General features: G+C 41.6%; 2 protein-coding genes across 2 annotated transcripts; one reads left to right on the top strand and one right to left on the bottom strand.

The window, feature by feature from the left end:
• The first annotated feature begins 355 nt into the window (after nt 1–355).
• On the top strand, nt 356–16,018 carry kcnip1a (Kv channel interacting protein 1 a). The gene is made up of 8 exons (XM_030062612.1): nt 356–423; nt 9,911–10,035; nt 10,859–10,928; nt 11,673–11,743; nt 13,027–13,134; nt 13,267–13,371; nt 13,720–13,782; nt 14,181–16,018. The coding sequence occupies exons 2-8, from the start codon at nt 9,934–9,936 to the stop codon at nt 14,226–14,228; spliced, it is 567 nt and encodes a 188-aa protein (XP_029918472.1). The 5' UTR covers nt 356–423; nt 9,911–9,933; the 3' UTR covers nt 14,229–16,018.
• Nucleotides 16,019–17,386: 1,368 nt separating this feature from the next.
• Nucleotides 17,387–19,882, bottom strand: tlx3a (T cell leukemia homeobox 3a). The gene is made up of 3 exons (XM_030062610.1): nt 19,456–19,882; nt 18,238–18,475; nt 17,387–17,570 (listed from the first exon to the last, which is right to left on the bottom strand). Exons 1-3 carry the CDS (start codon nt 19,880–19,882, stop codon nt 17,387–17,389), a joined length of 849 nt encoding a protein of 282 aa, XP_029918470.1.
• Between the last annotated feature and the right edge of the window lie 348 nt (nt 19,883–20,230).

Here is a 20,230-nt window from a genome sequence, read left to right as displayed (position 1 = left end):
GCCTGAGTTTGAGGATATGTGGCTGAATGTGTGTGTGTGTGATTTTAAATAAAGTAAGTCTAGACTTTGAAGGAACTACCCCAAAGGCCAGTCAGGGGACTCGGTGTGTGTCCACTGGCTTGGTTGACTGCAGGAAACAATGCAACTCAGACTAAGCCGTAGTCTCGGAGTTTGAATCCATGCCATGGAACACGATTATGTGTGCAGCTTTTGCACGGTGTAAATAGGACTTTGTTGTAGTCAAAGTCTATTTTTATGAGTCGTCTCTCTGCCTCCTGGGTAAGGCGGCGAGTGGGGCTCCTACTTTCTTGAAGAGCGCTCTCCGCCAGTAAAGAGGCCAGTGAGAGCGAGCCCTCTCCATTGCCGCCAGGACGACAGATTAGGCTAATTCAGATTATGCAAATGACACTACCCTCTCTGCTGGTAAGGATTACAGGACATAGTACGTGAAGGGAAGAGAAGAGAAGGAGAATGAGGGGAAAAGCATGAGAAAGAGAGAGAGAGATCGAGTGGCAGAGAGTGAGAAGAGCATCTAGCAGAGCGAGGGAGATAAGTGAAAGGGGAGCGAGGGGGATTCAGTGGGCGATAGAAGAAAGAAGATTGTGGGTGGAGTGTGTGCGTGTGCGTGTGTGTGTGCGTGCAGAAGATGAGAAGTGGGTCTAACATTAAATTCCACAGCCATGTAGTTAGACCAGAGGCAAGGTGGAGCAGAATCCTGTTTGTCTGATGGAAGGGTGTGTTTGTTCTGATCTAAAGAGTAATTTTTGTGACAGGGAGCTGGCTGCTGAGAGTGGCAGGCAATCTACCTTCACTGACAGTCGGGGGCCACCTCTCAATACTAACCACCGAGTCCTGAAAGAAAAGGGGGCACTGTCAAACCGCCAGTTTGTAATAGCTTGAGCAACAGAAGAAAAGTTCATTTCTCAAAGTGGCTTTCCAGGTTAGAGTTTATTTAGGATGTATAGTACAGTGTTTCCAGCCTACTATGTCTGCAGACCCAGTTTCATGCTCACTTTAAAGCAGTAACTTACACTATAACAACAGCAACAATGTAATAACAGTCTTTACCATAAAGCACACCAAAGTGCTGATCTGACCTAGACCATTATAAAACCATTATTAAACCATTACTTACAAGTTACCTTTTTTTTTTATCAGAGGCATATCCATCATTATCTTTAAAGCTGATAACATTGTATCAGATCAGATTCATATGTTTTCAAAAGCATTAGAACATAATTTACTCAACTTCAGCAGGGTATTTCTTTTTTTGTGAGACATCATACTGCACTAGAGGGACGTATTACACTTGTTACTGCACTACATTTATCTGACAGCTGCGAGTCATTAGTTACTTTGCACAATAGACTTTGACATGCAAAACAAGATGCACTGTTAGAGTTGAAACTAGCCAACACTATATGGAGCACTTGGGGGCGGGCTACTTCTTACAGGTTGGTGCATCAGTGATTCAACACATCTTTAAAGAACCGTCTTCTTCCAATTCATCATTCTGGACTGCTTTTACTCTTCACACCTCAGTAAATTTTACTGCTAATGCCTACTTATATTTTTACATAAAGGGACGGTAAATCCCCATCCTCATCATCCGCCAAGATTTGAATTCCTGAAAGTCAGAAGCCTAATTGTAACGAATGGCGTTTTAGACTGCATTTTCCTCAGTAATACATTCCAGCAGGGCTGAGTGGGCTTTAGCTCCCTTTGGAAATGCAGGTGTCATTTCAGAGCTCTGATTTATCCGACTTGACATCAGTGACGACATCGAACATGGCGGTCTTCATCAGTAATGGTGAGGATGGAACTGTCATAAAGGTATTGGGTGACATTTATCTGTGAAATATGTTTATATTTCACCCTGATTATGGCAATATGTGCAATTGAAGAGCTATTTTCCCCTCTGTCTTGGGTTTTTACTCACCCCATTGTGACTAGCTACTAGCTGGTGGCACCACCCTGCAAAGGGCAGTGCAGTGTCAATGGAACTAACGTAGGATTGTAATGTTACCCACCATATCCACCAAACTTCCTTTGGATATCCATGTTTTCCCTGCGTTACCCTGCAGCATGAATACAGTGTCAGAAGTCAGAGATCTCTGGGCTGGAGTTCTCCAACTTCCAAGTTGTTTTGAACGCAGCATTAGACTGAAGCACTTTGCTATAGCCCTCTCCTTCTCTGATATAACATCAGACTGGTACTGCAACCTAATCCCTGGTAAAAGGGTGTATTTATATCGAGGAATAGCACAAAACCGACAAAGAAGCTAATAGTTACTCTTGCTTCTGTTTGTTGGGGCCAGTGGAGGGTAACAGGTGCACCTGAAGAGTCAACCAAACTGAGGTGTGCTCTGATTGGATCATTTCACTCTTACAAGTGAGAGTGACTTTAATCCCCAACAAAAAATCTCTGCACAGAAAGGACTTCAGATCGTCTCACTGTCATGATTTTTTCTAGACCCAGTGATGACAATAAAAATGTTCAAATGAAAAATCACAGAGTTTGCCATGCCTTTGAGTGAAATACTGAATGCAGCAGTAATTTTCCATCGTGGTGTCTCTACACTTATGTAAAGGATTTCAGCGTTTCTCTTCTCCACTAGTTTTTAGTAAACAAAATCAGGAACGCTTTCCGTTCTCAAGCACAGCTGGCAGGGGAGCTGCTACTCCAGCATCATCCTCTCCCCGGCATCCTTTTATCACTGTGAATGTGTTATATCACAACTCCACTGCTGCTGATTGGTCACAGTAAGAGAGGGAGCTGAGCGAGCAGAGCACCCGTTCTCGTAATGTGCACAATATGCAAGAATCTGAATACATTACTTAAACAAACACAAGGCATGCTTCATTTATTTTCTAAAATGATGCTCCCTTTATCAGATGTCTTCAAAGCATCGTAATAGGTTCAATTAAACGCTCCTGCTGCCTCTAAATTCAGATGTAGTGTCATTTTGCCCGGTGGTGCTAATTTCATTTCCAGAACTGTAAGTAAAACAAACTTTCAATTCAGGACTCAGTGGGAAGCCTCTTGATGCAACTGAGCCCCCTGCTGTCTGCACGTCCGCCGCTACACTTCAGCTCACTGGGCAATCTCAGCCTAATTATCATGCACAATAAAAGTATAAAAGCACTGTAACTGGAACACATTGGATAGATACTACATATTCCACATTAATCTCACTATGTATCACAATAGCATATGTGCTGTACATTAGGGAGCATATAGTGATTTCTCTATATAGATTTATCAGCTAAACGTGAACTGTTAAACAACAATGTAATGAAATATTTAAAAGAAAATCTTGATCTGAAAGTTTTCTAAATTATGAATAATGTGTTTTGTTTTGTCCCTGCAGCTGTTGTTTCTTAGCACCATTAGAGATCAATGTTCACCCTCAACGTGTTTCCTGTGGTTTAAATAGATATTCAATCCGTGTGTTGGTGTCTGCTGCCCCCTGCTGGTTCATACCCACTACAGCAAGTTAACCTTTGTGTTTCATATGCTGTACCTCTCCCAGTCAGACACACTACAGCTGAGTTTAGGGAGGATTTTATGAAGCTAAGTTCAGTTGATCTGGTCTAAGAGTATGTTCAATGAAAGACCAAGGCATATGTAGTTGGAGAAGTCACTTTGTGGTAAATTAAGCCTTGTGTTGTTACGGGCCGGATGTGTGTGTTTCAGCCGCCAGTTTATCAAATGCAGATGTGCTCATGTGCACGGTCATGCAGCAGAAGGAGAATGCGTCATTGTGACAATGTGCTTGGGTCAGACCCTCGAGAAAAAACTCCTGTTCCAAAAGAATGAAGGACACCATGACTATAACAGAGGGAGGCGATGAGAGAGAGAGAGAGAGAGAGAGAGAGAGAGAGAGCCACTGGGATGAAGAGAAGGTCAGGGGGAGAGAGGGAGAGGCCCCAGGGAAGAGAGAGAGAGAGAGAGGGACAAAAAGTCAAAGAGAAAGAGAGAGGCAGGTAGATTGATATTGAGCCCGGTCTAGGAGAAAGGAGGAGAGACAGAAGGTTTATGGGGATGAGAAGGATGTATACTAGCAAAACAATGGGACAGGGAGAAAACAGAATAGTCTGGTACAGCTGAGGAGCCACAGCCAACATCGAGCTTTATGTAGTGTAACTTTTATTTAGCCAGGAGGAGTTTACGAGTCCGCAATATATTGTTATATTTTTCTGCTCGTTAAATATCCGGGCCTAACTGAGTTAACAAAACCCTGTAAAAGTAAAGCGAGAAGAAAAGGTGAGTTGGAGAGCTACAAGGCCAGAGGAAGAGGAGAACTGCATAGTTATGGAGAAGGAAGAGCAGGGAGAGAACAGCTTACAAACTATAGCCATCGTTCTGCTGTGCTGTGGGGCCGTCAAAATGCTGCACCTCCTGGGAGTCATCACAGTGGAGGGTGAGTCAGAACCGCAATTATCACTGGTATCACTGTGATCCAGTGCTATCTCCACCAGCCAAGTTGGAGTTTTTTTTGATGATTTTTATGATGATGTGCATCTGGACTTTCCACTGTTAGATAACTGTATTTTTTTAACCATGACTTTTATGTTGCATTCATGTGCTGCTATGTCCAATATCTGAGACTTCCAGTTTGGATGCCTAAACGTCACTGCATTTACACACTATGTTCTCGGAAAGCTAAACCCAGATGGCAGGTGATAGTTTGTGTGCCCTCTAGTTATAAATTCTTAACTCTCTCCTTATTCGTAACATAGGCCTGCTGAACAGAAGTTGAGAATAACACTAAGCAACAACCACATGCTGGTCCGTGTTGCAGTACTGCCTTGTGAAACTGCCCTGAAAGTAGCCACTCTAGCCAGCTCTAAAAAAAAAAAAAAAAAAAAAAACATTTGTTTGTGTGTACACTATTGATAACACTGCTCAAAAAGTGCTACTGCTGCTGTTATTACAAATTTTGACTCCACTTGTCATGTTCAAAATGGTGAAATCTGAGCCTCCAAGCCAACATCAAGCAAAAGAATGATGGCAATGTTTTCAGTTTAATATGATAAGTGATAATTAGGAAGAATTTAATCCCTATAATCTATACAGTGGGTTATAATTAGCTGTGATCTGGTGCATAAAATAATCTTATTACTCCTTACTTCTTCACCTTTCCTTGTTCCAGTGTTGATTTAATAATTCATGGTAGATTTGATAAAGTCAGCAGCTAGAGATGCAGAAATACAGGTCTGCATGTTGTGTTATCTGCACTGGATTTAATAGTGTTTTTTTTTCCCCCAATGCGTTTCTGAAAGTCTGGGTTCTGTCTGTATATGATGGCGTCTTTTACAGACAGTAATATGAATACAATGCACAATCTAAAACAATGAAAAACAAATTAGGCACTCTCTGTACAGTCACAGACTCCATTGTCGTGCTTGCAGCGGCTTCAGGAATAATCGTAGCACCAGATAAAGAAAGTGGTTGTCTTGTCTGGTCTTGTCTGAGAGAATGTAAGGGCTTTCTTCTTCAGGTAATAACCACATTTGAGTTATTTAAGCCTCTACTCTCTGAATGCTGATTGTCCTTTTTGAGTAAATTTTATTGACCAAAGGTGTGGAAGACAATTTCACACCTGAACGCCTCTCAGTTAGTGCACTATGACCTAAAATGTGCTATAATTTTATGCTTGCGTCATATGACTGTTATTAACCAACAGTTGCTCTGCAGAAATGGCACTTTCCTTCTATCATTTCATTATGATGTCACAGAATCCTCATAATGAAGCCGACAGTGATGCCTCAAGAGCAACACTCATTATAACCGTTTACTTGTGATGATATGCTGTGGTTATGATATAACAATTATGATATGACACACTGGTGTTTCTACAGACATGCAATGGATTTGTGTGACTTTTTCTTTTCCTTGAAGAGATATTACTATACATTGCACTGTGAACTGGGACATTGTGTGCTACAGTGGTTTATAGTGTGAGGTTGGAGTGTGAAGGTGACTGTGCCAGTCGAGTTATGGTACAGACAATAGACTCACAGTAGAGTCCTTCAGGAGAAGTACTGGGGGTCTGAATCTTTAAGTACAAGTACCTTGTACTGTGCATAAAAATCAAAACCCAAAAAATCAAAGAGTGCACTGATGCGTTGTTGATATATTATAACCATATCTGATGGAAGATTCTTTGTGGATGTGTGCCTGTACATACAAAAAGATGAGAAAGCATGTGTGTACATCCAAATGTGTGTGCATGTGTGTGTGTGTGTGTGTGTGTGTGTGTTTGTATGTGTGATTGTATACAGTACATACCACAGGACTAGTGGGATCTGGGTGTGAATTACCTCACCTTGGGCAAAAGTCAGTCCCCTCCACCTCCCACTAATGTGACACTGACAAAGACTGAACTGCCTGGCTGATGAAACGCAGGGCCTGCAGGGGCTCTGTGTGTGTGTGTGTGTGTGTGTGTGTGTGTGTGTGTGTTTATATGTGTGTGTGAAACAGAGTGAGAATGTGACAGAGGGGGTAGAGAGATATATAAAGACAGAGTGCAAAGAAACTCATAATGTAATAACTGCATAATGTAATAAAACAGTAAAGGAAAAAAAAATCATAATGTAATAAAATGCCCATAATGTGGTAAAATGCTGGACGCAGCATAATATTTTGTTGCATAATCGAATACGTTATTAGTGCGTTGCATTTCTGTGTGGATAGTATAATAAGATGCCAAAATCGTTATTGTAATGAGTGCCGGTTAATTCTAGTTTGAGTGCAACATCAGATCAGCTGTTCAGGTGATAGAGTAATCTTACAACATAATTAAACACTTAAATTCTTACTGACATCTGCCTCTTCAACCTTGCAACCTCGCTACACATCCATTTGAATGAGCAGTCTGATTATTCATTAGATGGGAACAGTGGACACCGAAGACCACTTTTGTGTTTGAGTGGTGTTGCTGGACCTTTAATTCACATTTCATGTTTGTGCTTTGACAGCTGCACGTTTATTGACTCTCAGTCAATGAATCACTAGTCATTAGTGGGAGATATTCTGAAAGAGTGAGACACTTTAAAAAGGTCCACGCATAAACACGTCCCAGCCGCTGCAGAAACACGGCGAAGCAACAAGGCAACACACATAAAACCAGCAGCCCTGCTTACGTAGATTAAGAATACTGTATGAGAACACTATGATTTTTCACTTCTTGTTTTTATACACTAATAAAACACATTAAGCAATTTTACATCCTATTTCTGTCTTCTACACACTGTGCCTTTAAAAAAAATACCCTCATTAGTAACTGAGTAGAGCGTAGCGGTGGGCAGTAACAGTGTTTCCCCAGTGTTTTCCACACCTCACTTCCACACTTCCACAGGATTCACTGGGTGAGCGTCTGGCTTTGGAGAGGGAACAAAGTGGTTTTATTAGAGTGACAAAGCTTTTAAACAGGCGGTGTGAGCACTAGAGGTCTTGCCTCATGGATTAAAATAGTCAGTCATTGTGTGAAACCCTACATGTACTCAGGCACACAACTTTCTCTGATGGTACAAAGTGAAGGACACTCACAAAGTAGAGAATGGGATGCAACTGAGCCATCTATTTTTTTGCCAGGCTGACCAGTAATACTGAATATCCCTAACTGAGTCTGTCTGTGCATAACTGATACCCATTTTTGAAATGTGTATGTGCAAAACTACAGGTAGCGCTTGAGACAATTTGGCCGGCTAACTGAGCACAAGAGGTAGCTGTAATTTCATCTAGTTTATGTTCATGGTGTGCATGGTTGTGTAGGGATGTATTCACAACAATTGTACAATTTATTCAGCAGTATTATTTACTGTATTACAGTTTACAGTTTTGAGATATCGCTGTTTATTTGTACTTTGGCTGGCTAAAGTTGATTGCCTGCAGTCCAAACTGCAGGCAACCAACTACTTACTAGTAGTAGTAAATGGAATAACTGCATGTCCAGGGGCCGAGGGTTGTTTACTCATGGTGCCCAGGACCAGACTAAACACAACAGCTGCCCATCAATGCTGCCAGATGGGAATTATGAAACTATCGAAGCTTGAAATCATCATCATCATCTACTCACATCCCAATGACAATAGCCAACCGGGAGGGGAAAACACCCAGGTCAGTTGCAATTATCACTGGTGTCACTGACATCTGACCCAAGTCAGTTGTCCTGGGCCAAAAGGGCCCTCTAACCTTTAAATAATCTGCTGGGGGACCTCTGGAGATCATCTTGTCCTGGGCATGAGCAAGACACACAGTGGCCATGGTTCCTGTTAACACCCTAAGAATGAAAAAGCTCAACAAACAATACGCATATCTACATTAAACAATTTCATGTTGTGAATGACACAATTTACATTATCAAGACACCTGGGAGGTTGAAATGAATCCCCCACTGGAAAATGAAGTGCATCTGCCAGCAATTCAAATTGTAGAGAAATCTGGCACGGACAAAACAATCTTTCAATGCAGGTGCTGAAAAATAACCACAGTGGAAGTACGTCAACAGCCAACATGAGCTTGCCTACAAAGGTTCCTTCAGGCTGCCTTTTCAGACATTCACAGTTCAAAAAGGACCATCTGACAATACTATGTAATGAATTTTCTACCTGGAGTCATAATGTGGTTAGGTAGCATGGTGGCTCAGGAAGTATAGCTAACAAGAAGTTAACAGCTGATTTTTACCGCTGTAGCTGTATCCAATGAGAAACTTTCACAGCAAAATAAATAAATAAATAAATAAATAAATAAATAAATAAATAAAATAAAATAAATAAAGCAAATTGTATAAGTCAAACACAAAATGATGTAGCTAATTGGCTGATTAGCTTTGTCTTGTGTGTCTGATTAGATATTTGTTGTTGTTTTTTTTTTTTTTTTTTTTTTTTTTTTTGCTGCACACAGATTCTTAAAATTTATCACAAATCATTACTGATTATTTAAATGGGTGTGTAAAATGCACCCGTAGAGGCAGACGTTGGCTGGAATTTAGATTAAGGAGGTGTTACATTTATCATCAGGGGGGTTGATCAATCGTTTTCAATCAAGTCTCACTAAAATTATGATTTTGTCATCTCATTATAATACATATTGAAGTCATTACATTTAAAAAAAAATCTTCTAATTTTATAATATAATAGCCACCATAAAATGTGATAACATGATAATTACTTTATATGCCAATAGATTATTATGTCATATGTCCAGTATTTTACTACTGAAAATTATGGCCACATGTTGAATTTTATTACTTTTTATTACATTATGCACACTTATTACATTATAAGTTTCTACAGGGAGCAAGCATGCTCTGGCAAATGTGTGCATGAGTGTGTGTGTGTGTGTGTGTGTGTGTGTGTGTGTGCGCGCATAAGTGTGAGAGAGAGAGAGAGAGTGCCTATTGGTGGGTGACTCTCTCTCTCTCCCTCTGTGTCTGTATGTGTGTGTGTGTGTGTGTGTGTGTGTGTGTGTGTGTGTGTTTGTCCTCTCTCCCCTCCCCTCTAGCGAGTAATGAGTTGTTAATGATAGGGTGTGCAAGGAGGAGGAACGTAGAGTGATTAGACTGACCTCTACCTGTCTGCACCTCGATCTCTCATCCATGCTGCTCCCCTCCCTCTCATTTTGGGAGGATTTCTCCTCATTTCTGCCTGATATTGATAGATCACACAGCATTGTCAGTTTCAGGTGTCCACTTCAGTCCCCTAAGCCACCGGGTGTCCTACTTCCTGAAAGTTCACCTCCTCCTACTCTACATCACCCTATCCTATTCATCCCATTCCTTTGCTCTTTCACACTCTTGTTGTACAAGTTCATAAAAATACTAATTTCTCTCTCTCTCTCTCTCTCTCTCTCTCTCTCTCTCGCTCTCTCTCTCTCTCTCTCTGTGTGTGTGTGTGTCCACAGACAAGGTTGACGATGACTTGGAGATGACCATGGTGTGCCATCGGCCAGAGGGTCTCGACCAGCTAGAAGCTCAAACCAATTTCAGCAAGAGGGAGCTCCAAGTGCTCTACCGGGGCTTCAAGAATGTAAGTGACTGTCCTGCTGCACCTTATAACTGCCATTAAAGGAAAACAACACACTTCTGAAAGTTTTTGTGAGATTGGCCTGTTGATCAATTAGTCTGTGAAGTGATGAAGACATCAACACCAATGTCATTCTTGTGTCAGTTTTTGGGTTTTACTAAAATGAAGAATGGCTTTTTTGAAAGAGAAAAAAATATTATTGCTCTTATTGATATTATGGCCTATACTTTCACACTTTTTTCATGTTTTAAAAATGATATATTATTGACTCAATGCTGCAGATGTAGCTAGGTTTAAGCCCTTTTTCTGGAACTTTCAGGTGTAATCATCTTATATGTGAGTTTTAGCTGGACACAGAAAGTAGTCCCAATCTCCCACACAAAATTGACAGACCTGGCCTAAAATCATGTAAGATTGCTTATCATGCTTTAACTGTTGTAGCAGTTCTTATTGTGCTCACAGCTGAGATAATTCAAGTTGCAGAGTCCTGACCCACCTGACCTGTTTTTCCCAAGGTGGACAGATCTGCCTTAATATGCTCTTTCACCTTTGGCAAACAAGCAGTATTGTAAATTATTCAAGTTAGTATCATCTAGTATCAACCAGCAAACTAGCTCACCATGTTTCAAATTCACAGCTTTTGGATAATGAAACTTGCATTGGCCTTAGATGTTGCTAACAGAAAATATCTGCCTAAGCAAATCAGGGTTCTCCCATTGTCCCATATATTCCCATTGATATTCCCAATATGATTATATAATGCCCATCACTTAATGTTCATCCTTCAATCCGTCTCATGACACTCTCTTTCCCTCTCTGCTTCCAGGAGTGTCCAAGTGGGGTTGTAAATGAAGAAACTTTCAAGCAGATATACTCACAGTTCTTCCCACATGGAGGTAGAGTGTGTGTGACTGTGTGTGTGCAGGCAGAGTTTGACCCTTGTGCACATCTGTGATGCCCATATGACTTGTTATATTTGTCTACCTATACACAACTTAGTGACATAGGTTTGCAGATATATATACAACAATATTTTCAAAATATTGCTGTATTTCATGCCACCATTTGCAGTCAGCAGCTAGTGGTGACAGATATTCTGAGATGCATTTCAAAACAAAGCAGATGAGGGAAATGAACACAATATTACCTCTCACTGCAGCAGGATCCGACATTTTTCCCGACTTATGAGACGTTAGATGTCCATTATTTACGTCACTCACTTCCTAAATGTACACAGAAACTGCAGCAGTGTGAGTCAGCTGGTTGTCTAGGTAACAGGAAGCATATATGTTAATTGAAAGAGAAACAAAAAATAATAACTAAAGAAGCCAGCCTATGTGCTGTTATACAAAAATAGATACATTAAAATTTTAGAAATAAGATGAGTAACTAAATAAATGATTTTATTATTTCCCCATAAGTTCAAATGCAACTTTGGCTCAGGCCTCTAGGGGGGGCAGTCCCCCTCTCTGCCTCCCGCAAACTCCCCATATGCTTGTGTGTGTGTTATATGTGTGTGTGTGTGTGTGTGTGTGTGTGTGTGTGTGTGTGTGTGTGTGTGTGTGTGTATTATGTGTGCGCATGTGTTTATCTTGGCATTGTTTCTAGTGCAACTATTGAGTTTGCTCCCTGTCCCGCAGATGCCAGCACCTACGCACACTACCTGTTCAATGCGTTCGACACAGCACACAACGGCTCCATCAAATTTGAGGTTTGAAACATTCACTCCCTCTCAGGTCTCTCAAAATTTATTCTTGAAGGGATGTTAAACTAAAATAAGTATGTATGTTTTTTAGTGTCATCATTTGGTGAAGAAAACAGAAAAAAATCCTCTAAATGCAGAGAATCATATCAGTTGATTTGTCCTGAGTCATGTGAGCGTTTTTGCTGAGGATCAGAGCAGAGTGATCCATTCAGAACACCACTTCTGTTTTTATTCCTCCTGCCCCCGTTTGATTGACTCTACAGCTGCGCCTGTTTGCCTCTGCTAGGCTCAACAAATGGTACTGAGCCCATTTTACTGAGGATTATCAATTACCAATCTAGTGTTATATCAGCAGAGGCAAAGGGTAAGAGGCATGGTAAATACAGGTGTGAGTAATGTCTGTAATGAAGGCTCAGAGTCCTGGTGTTGTTCATGCTGGCTCGCTGGAACAGAATTTCCACAGAATCAGATTTCATGTCAAAATGGCTGCTGTGAAAACAATCATGTGGTTGGTCTCACCAGGGTCAGACAATGTTATTACCCTACAAGGGGAGCTAAAGCTCTCCCAGCCCTGATAGAGTGTGTTACTGTACAAAATGTAGCCCCTAAAACTCCATTTTATTACAGTTATTGACTTTTATGAACTCTCAGATCTTGGTGGATGGTGAAGGTAGCACTCAAGAATAATACTAAGTCTTTGTTTTGTATGGGCTAGATATCACTGACTTGTTACAAGCTGTCAAGCCGATGTATTGATATGAAAATAGCAATTCGGTTTAGGATATGGCTCTTCATATTAGTTATTCCAAGGCACACTGCACTCACACAGACTTGGGCTCAGAACGGATCAAAGGCATGGGCAATATGGGGAGATGCTAAGTTGCTGCAGCCCCTGCTTTAATTTTTCAAGAGGAAATAACAACCTAATTGTCCCTGAAGTTCAACTTCATCCAGAACTGCATGCTGACTAAATAATCAAGCCTGATTTGTGTTACCAACATGAAGTGCCATCAATGAATATTTATGACCAAATTGTACATTCATATTACTCAGCCACATTATGCATAGCTGACGAGGTTGGTGGACATGAGTTGGCTGATTTTGACTTTGGCATTCATTTGTGTTTGTGAAACTCCTTCTTTGATTGATGCATTGCCTGTTTAATGTTATTCTCGAAGGGGTCTGAATCAGATGTTCTCTTCCACTCCATCTCTGCTTTTCAATGTGCCATTGAGTTATACTCTCTCTCTCTCTCTCTCTCTCTCCCTTTCTCTCTCTCTCTCTCTCAGGACTTTGTTACAGCTCTGTCCATCTTGCTGAGGGGCTCCGTCAGAGAGAAGCTCCAGTGGACCTTCAACCTCTACGACATCAACAGAGATGGATACATCAACAAAGAGGTGTGCGTGTCTACATTCATTTTTGTCTGTGGTTCCTATTGAAATATACACTTGGTGTTTCTGTGTTGAAGTCTCATCCTTGGACCTGTGTCTTTTTGTTTGTGCCAAACATAATTTGGCACTGTTTTCCAGGAGATGACAGACATTGTCAGAGCGATATATGACATGATGGGGAAATACACCTACCCTGTCTTGAAAACTGATGCACCCAAACAGCATGTGGATGCCTTCTTCCAGGTAAACACAATCTGAATCATTTATTTACATCCACGGCAGATATTTGCAGGCCATGACACAGACATTGAGGATACCAAACAAGGATGCAAGATATTCATCGCAGACATATGGCACTAGAACAGCTCCATTAGCTGCATGTAAATGAAGCAAAAAGGAAAGTGGCATTTAAGCCAGTGTTAGGTGTGCAACAATATTTTCAGTCCCCCTTTCCCATCAGACTGTGAACACTGCCAAAAAGTCCTGAAATGTCTCCCAAATTTGAATTGGCTGGAATTGATTGCATTACCATAATAATCTGTGATCTTTTTCTTTTAAATAAATGCCATTTTCACGTGTTACTCTCCACAGAAAATGGACAAAAACAGAGACGGAGTGGTCACTCTTGATGAATTCATCCTGTCCTGTCAAGAGGTACTCAGTCTTCAAACCCTCTTCTGATACATTATCTTGAAAACCCCTTGAGTTTTTTTTCTTACTGTGTTTATGGCACAGGTAATCAAATTTCACTGATGTTCAGCACAGGCCATGTTCCCTCAGCTCTCTTGCTAAACGCTCCTCTTTGCAAGTCTCATTCGGTGTCATTGTGGTTATTGGTGTCCTATCGTTGCTCTTATTTCAATATGGATGTCAGCAGAGAGAAATAACTGTCTCTTACTCAGCACTGTTATCACATTGACCTCATTTTACGGGCTTTTACCGTCCCCTAGTGGCAACTTGGGTAATGCTTGAGTATTGCACGAGCTGTCAGATGACTTTTTCTTTCCCTGTCTGCGTCTCACTTTTCCTCTCCGTCCTCTCTCTTCGCACAGGATGAAAACATAATGAAGTCTCTGCAGCTGTTTGAAAATGTCATCTAGATCATAAAAGAAGAGGGGGACGGTGCAATAGATGAAAGCACAGAGGGGGAGAAGAGGAAAGAACAAGGGGCAAGAACAAGGAGGAGAGGGAGGAGAGGTGAACCCGGACCTGCGAGGGAACAAGGACAGGATAGCTTGCACGTGAAGGCAATCATGGGGCTTTTCATCGCTGTGGTGGCGACAGGTTGCCACAAAGCTGTGTAGAGGTATCTTGCTGTAATAAATCCATGGCAACAACCCATCACGATGCTCAGTTAGGGACTTTGTCTTTCAGAATCAACCCCCCAAAGGATCTTTTGACCTTGCTTTGACCTTTCTGTGACCCTTTATCTCGGCCTCCAACCCTCTCCATCTCCTTGCGTTGTCCCTGTTAGAGTTGCTGTCTTCTTGGACAGCATCTACTGTATTTCATGCCACTGTGTAAATACCAATACCACCTCCATCTCACATCGCGTTCAAAGCGTTTCTGGAATTTGTAATTTTAACCATGTTATAAAAAAGGGCTGGGATTCCTACAAGCAGCTTAGCAATGTGATGTTCTACATGAAATCAGTGGAAATGATCATTTATGCATTATAAGCTTAAATGATAGCATGATGAATTCACTTTTAATGACAATTTCCTATGTCAGCGACAGGAACTTTCATATTGTAGAGCATGGAACGCATAGACCTACCATATCTTTGGCATATATGCCCTTTAAAACATGGTGGCAATACATTTAGGATTTGGGAAGCCGGGTCCAGATGTAGCCATGCAGAGCCAACTCATCTCTTTTCAGAAATGTAGTTAATACTAATAGCACATTCAGATAAATGCCTGTAAAGATTGAAAGAGCTGAATTTGACCTCAGTAAGGCAGTCCTCAGTCTTGTGACCAGCTTCGCGACAGTCCCTCCAAAGCCCTGCTACAGTAACTCCAACTGTGTGTGTGTGTGTACCAGTGGTGTCAGTCAGTGTTTTAATGTTGTGATGACTCTACTGTAGATACTTACTGTTGTGTTTGTGGCTTCTACTCGCCGTCTGGAATCACTCGTATCTGTCTGTGCGTCTCGGATTCTAGCCGTCTGTCCATCTCCCTGTCAGGTTTCACACTGCTAGATTATTATGCTGTCTGTTTCTCAACACGCAGTCTTTCATAGCGCAAGTAGAATAAAAAGAGCCCATTTTATAGTTGTGTATAGAGCTGAGTGGGAATGTGCATGTGTGTGGGTGTGTATGTGTGCGGTGTCCTGTTGTGAAGTCTCTGTTTGCCACAGTTATTCTAAAGTGTCGTTATGCTTGCATGTGGCTTCCTCTTGTGGACACTATCTAATCGACAACCAAGCTACACGCACACTCCTGAATTGGCTGAAGGATGGTGCTTCTGCCGGAGAAAAGAGAGTTTCATTGCCTTTTTTTCCAGCTCTGATAAAAACATTGACTTTCAATAACCAACCTTTCACTGTGAGGGAGAGACAGAGAGGGTTAGAGAAGAGGAGGGAGACAGCAAAGAGTATGAGAGAGAATGAAGAAAGATGGGAAAGTAAGAAAAAAAAAGACCTTTTCACTGATTCTGAAGGAATGGAAGCCATGTTTCAAATAAGAGCCATCACCGTGAGGATTGAGCGACACGAAAACACAGATTTATAAATGATTTACTGTCATGCCCTCTCACTGTGCTACCAAAAGTATCATTGAATTTGTTGCTGAGGTGTGCTGCGGCTCAAATGTACCCATACATACTCACTGACAGACAGGAAGACAGACAGGTAGACAGGCATACAGACGGACAGATAAAAACTGTCAGAATGAAATAATGTGTGTCTTGAAATATTGTATAAAATCATTATATTTATCAATAAACTTTTCAAAAAACAGTTAATGGTTGCTATGTTTTTTTTTTTTTGTTTTTTTTTTGTCTTCTGCTGCTCCACAGCCTTTTCTCTGTTACAGCTTATAATTATAGTGTTTTTCAACCTTAAAATCAACTTTTACGGAGCATCATAAACAGCATAAGCAAAAGGTTCACAAGAACAGTTTATATTGTTATTTACATAACTATACAGCTCAAGTACAAAAAAAGGGTGTACATTTGCGCCTCCATCCCGTGGCCCACAAATGAAACATGATAATGTGCATATGAAAAAGAAACTTAATCACCATTACTGAACATGCATTTCTCCCCTCATTACCCAACATACAGCCTCACTCTTATTTTCTCCATTTCTGTCCCTACTAATCCTCACATCTATTCTGCTTTTAGGACTTGCTTACCATAGTTTAGAGAAAATGTAACATTAAGTTCATTTCTGTGCTTAATGTGGATGCACCACACTTTTGTATATACATTAGGGGTTGCGATGGTGCACTGTAGTTGCAGAGGGCAGAGAACATACACAGTATATATAAATGGCCATATACATTTACTGTATGGCCATTTATAAATACTAGAAAATATGGCCTAAAAGAGGATTAAGCCGCAGACCATTACAAAATGTCCCTTCAAAATACATTTCCATCTGTTTTGTTTTTTGTTTTTTTTTCCACCTGCTGTATTACTTGGTGCAGGAATAGGTCTCACTTTTACTTTGGCTGGTCCTCTTTCCCAAAAAACTGATATAGATTTAGGTCTAACTGTGAGAAGATGGTTGCACTGATAGGACACACCTTCACAAAACAGTCATCTATAGCATAAGTGTCACACCAGTGCAGAATTTGAACTGCCACCTTCACAACCTTTATGGGATGATGATCCCCAGTCTCCCGGATCCCCCGTTTATTCTAATAGACAGAATAGGTACAAGCAGAAGATAAGAAGACGATCACGGCGTGTGAAGACATTTTTGACTCTCAGTGAAAGAGCCTCCTTGACAGGATTTGACAAGTCTTGCAGTGGCAGGATTTAGTCCAGGTTCAGTTTCAGTAAATCAAGACAGGCATCACTCACCATCATCCCAGCTCCAGTCTCACCATCAGTCACTCAAAAGCCTGTGGACCATCCTTCAGTATGTTTTGTTCAGTCTTTTTTTCCCATTGCATGGCTCAAAATAAGTCCCAAGGATACTGTCCTCTATGTGGGCCTAATTCAATTTATTTATCCTCTCCGGGATAATAGATGCTGCTCATTGATTACAGCGTGACACTGTGTGATGTGTAGGCCTATTTAGCGCCTGGTCTCTATTCCCTGTCCTCGGCCCAGGGTTGGAGGTTCTGCAGGGCGTACAGGGAGGAGTTGTGGGCGCACAGTGGATCCGTGGCTGCTGATTCGCTGAGGGACTTCTGGAGGGCGGAATGCTGCAGCTGCAGGATGAGCCGATTGGCCTGCTGGCGCTCCGCCTCCCTCTCCTCAGCTGTCTGTCTCCTGAAGCAAAGAGAATTAAGAAAAAATATATATGTACCATTATGTGAGATTAAAAAAAAAAGACAGGTAAGGAGTGCAGAATATGAAAAGCACACGTGAAACTGAGAAACTGACATTTTGCTGTTTATGTTCGAAAATAAAAGAGGATAAAGAGGAGAGGTGTGAAGAAAGGAAGAGAGATGTGTAGAGCTAGAAAGATTTTAATGCCAGGCATGAAATAAAATAAATAATGCCAATTTAATAAATTTGGCGATATATTTTGGAGGTTTCTGATGCATTTGCTTCATACGGTGCGAAATATAGAGTTCAGACTAAAAGCCGTATTTGCTTCCATCCAGTCGAAAATCAACATAAAATATGTCTATTCTATCTCACCGTGGCAGGTATTATTTCGGTGTTTGGCCAAAGGAAAATTTTCTGCCCTCATTTCAAATTCAATATAAAACTGAACGGACTCTTATTCTCTTCATTCGTATTGTGTTGGCATATCCACTTTGCCACAGTTAACCCGGAAATTATGCAAGAGGTCACCTGCACAGAGGTGAAGTTTAGATTTTTGATCAGGACCTGGAAAACTAATGTGGCACTTTTTTGTGGGATGTGTAAAGTTCAATGAAAGGTGAACGAAGAAAAGTTTGATGGACATGAAAAGTTTCATGTGAACAACCTCCACTTGGTCCTGCGGTTCTGGAACCAGGTTTTGACCTGTGCGTCTGTCATCTTCAGGCTCTTGGCCAGGGCAGCCCGCTCGGCGCTGGCCAGGTATTTCTGCCGGTGGAAACGCTTCTCCAGCTCGCAGATCTGCACTCTGGAGAAGGAAGTGCGGGGCTTTTTCCGCTTGGGAGGTGTCCGGTTCTGGTACGGGTGACCTATCCGCCGGGTGACGGCGAACGGTACCAGAGCCGCTTTCGGGAAGAGAAAGAGAGCGAGAGAGGAGCCGGTGAGTGGGATGATGATCCTACAGCGCAAAACAGACTAATTCACTACCCACTCTCTATGGAAATCCAAGGCCATAACTCACAGATATTTGCCCTCTTTGTCAACAATTGCCCATTTAGGCGGTGTTAGCCATTTGAGAACAACGCGAATGGTTGTAAAGTATTGTTAGAGAAGAGCCGTAAACCTCAACGATTTCAAACAATAAAATTACAAAATAATAAATAAATATAAAAGTTGTCAGGGCCTTAGGATCTTTACGATGTTCTCAGTTCCCCACACCACTAATTACTGAGAAGACAGCAGGCCTGTTGGCCTATTTATCTTTTCTTTTTCATATATATGTCAAAAATAATCATTAATAAATGTCCATAACAAAACTACAGGCCTCGTGATAAAATCTTTTACACCAACTTTATTCTTATGGATTTATGTAAAATTCTAGTCTTTTTTTTTTTTTTAAGGAAAAGCATTATTGTTTAACTTTGTACTTATATAATCTCCTCAATTCCACTGAGTAATTCTTTATTGAAAATTGAATTTGAAGTACACCAGCAAATTATATTCAGACTACGCTGTTGCTGTTTTGGCTATTTAAATCACGGCATGCTGTTTGATGACAGCTCGTTAAGAGATACAATTTTTAATATCCAACTCCTAAAGCGCAGTGAACTCATTTGGGCAGACACAATGTAGAAGCTATACATACGTAACTATTCTAAAACACGATGAGCCTCAACTACCAAGCAATATAGACTGCAAATATATATTTTTATAAAAAGCTAATTTAATATATGTAAATTCATTTGGCAGTAGGCTATAGCCTTTACAAATATTTGCCACGCATACATATTTACTTTTTTAAAATAGGTTTTCTGTTCAGGATCATCTGTTAATTTTTCACAAATAATGAAATGAGTAAACCCATTAGATCTTTCAGCTGGCCTACCTGATATTCTATCCTTGGCAAACCTGTTCCCTATCCAGGGGAAGCACAGCCCTCCAAAGCCGGGAACGGCGCTCTGGACTGGGGCTGGGGGCCCCGGGGCTGTCACGGGTCTGTGGGCCGGGACTCTGATCACTCCCCGGCTGCCCAGACTCCTACTCTCCCCGTATGAACCTGAAGCCTCAACCGGAGGCACTATGCCGGAGAGAGAGATTGACAGCGCGGTGTAAGAAGGTGCGCTGGCCCCGGTCGGGCTTCCTAAACTGTAGTAACCGTCCCCGTTGCTTAAATCCGCTCCACTTTGTCTTCCAGCGGTCCGCCCGTTTTCTGGCTCCGTACCGGCTCCCAGGATCTGGTCAATGCCGAAGCTGATGGGTTCATGGTGGGTCGGTTTGGGAGGAGGGCTCGGCGCGCTGGGTGCTTGCTCCATCCCCGTTGCTCTGTTGCAAAAAAAGGGACGAAGAAAGAGAAAGAGAGAGGGATGTTTTCAGTGGTTCTTCAGGGTCAAATTGCTCCTGAAGTCACCGTCAGTAGTGTCTCCATCGTTGTCCAAGCCGTCCGTCCAGAATCCAGAGCGTCCCCGATGTCTTAAACAGGCCTCATTCAGAGGACTGGCTCCTCTCTACAGGCTGTGGTGAAAGTTTGATGTGCGTTTGGAGAGATGTGACGCTCTGTCCTCCTCTCAGCGCGTCAAAACGCTCCGTCTGGCAGCTCCATCCTCCTCATCTCTCTCCACCTTTCATTGGCTGGCACCACAATGACTGATTGAATGTTAATG

This window comes from Myripristis murdjan, chromosome 10 (genome assembly GCF_902150065.1).
Source record: "Myripristis murdjan chromosome 10, fMyrMur1.1, whole genome shotgun sequence".
NCBI lineage: Eukaryota > Metazoa > Chordata > Actinopteri > Holocentriformes > Holocentridae > Myripristis > Myripristis murdjan.
Note: the sequence above shows the minus strand (reverse complement) of the source record. Positions and strands in the feature narration are given on the sequence as shown.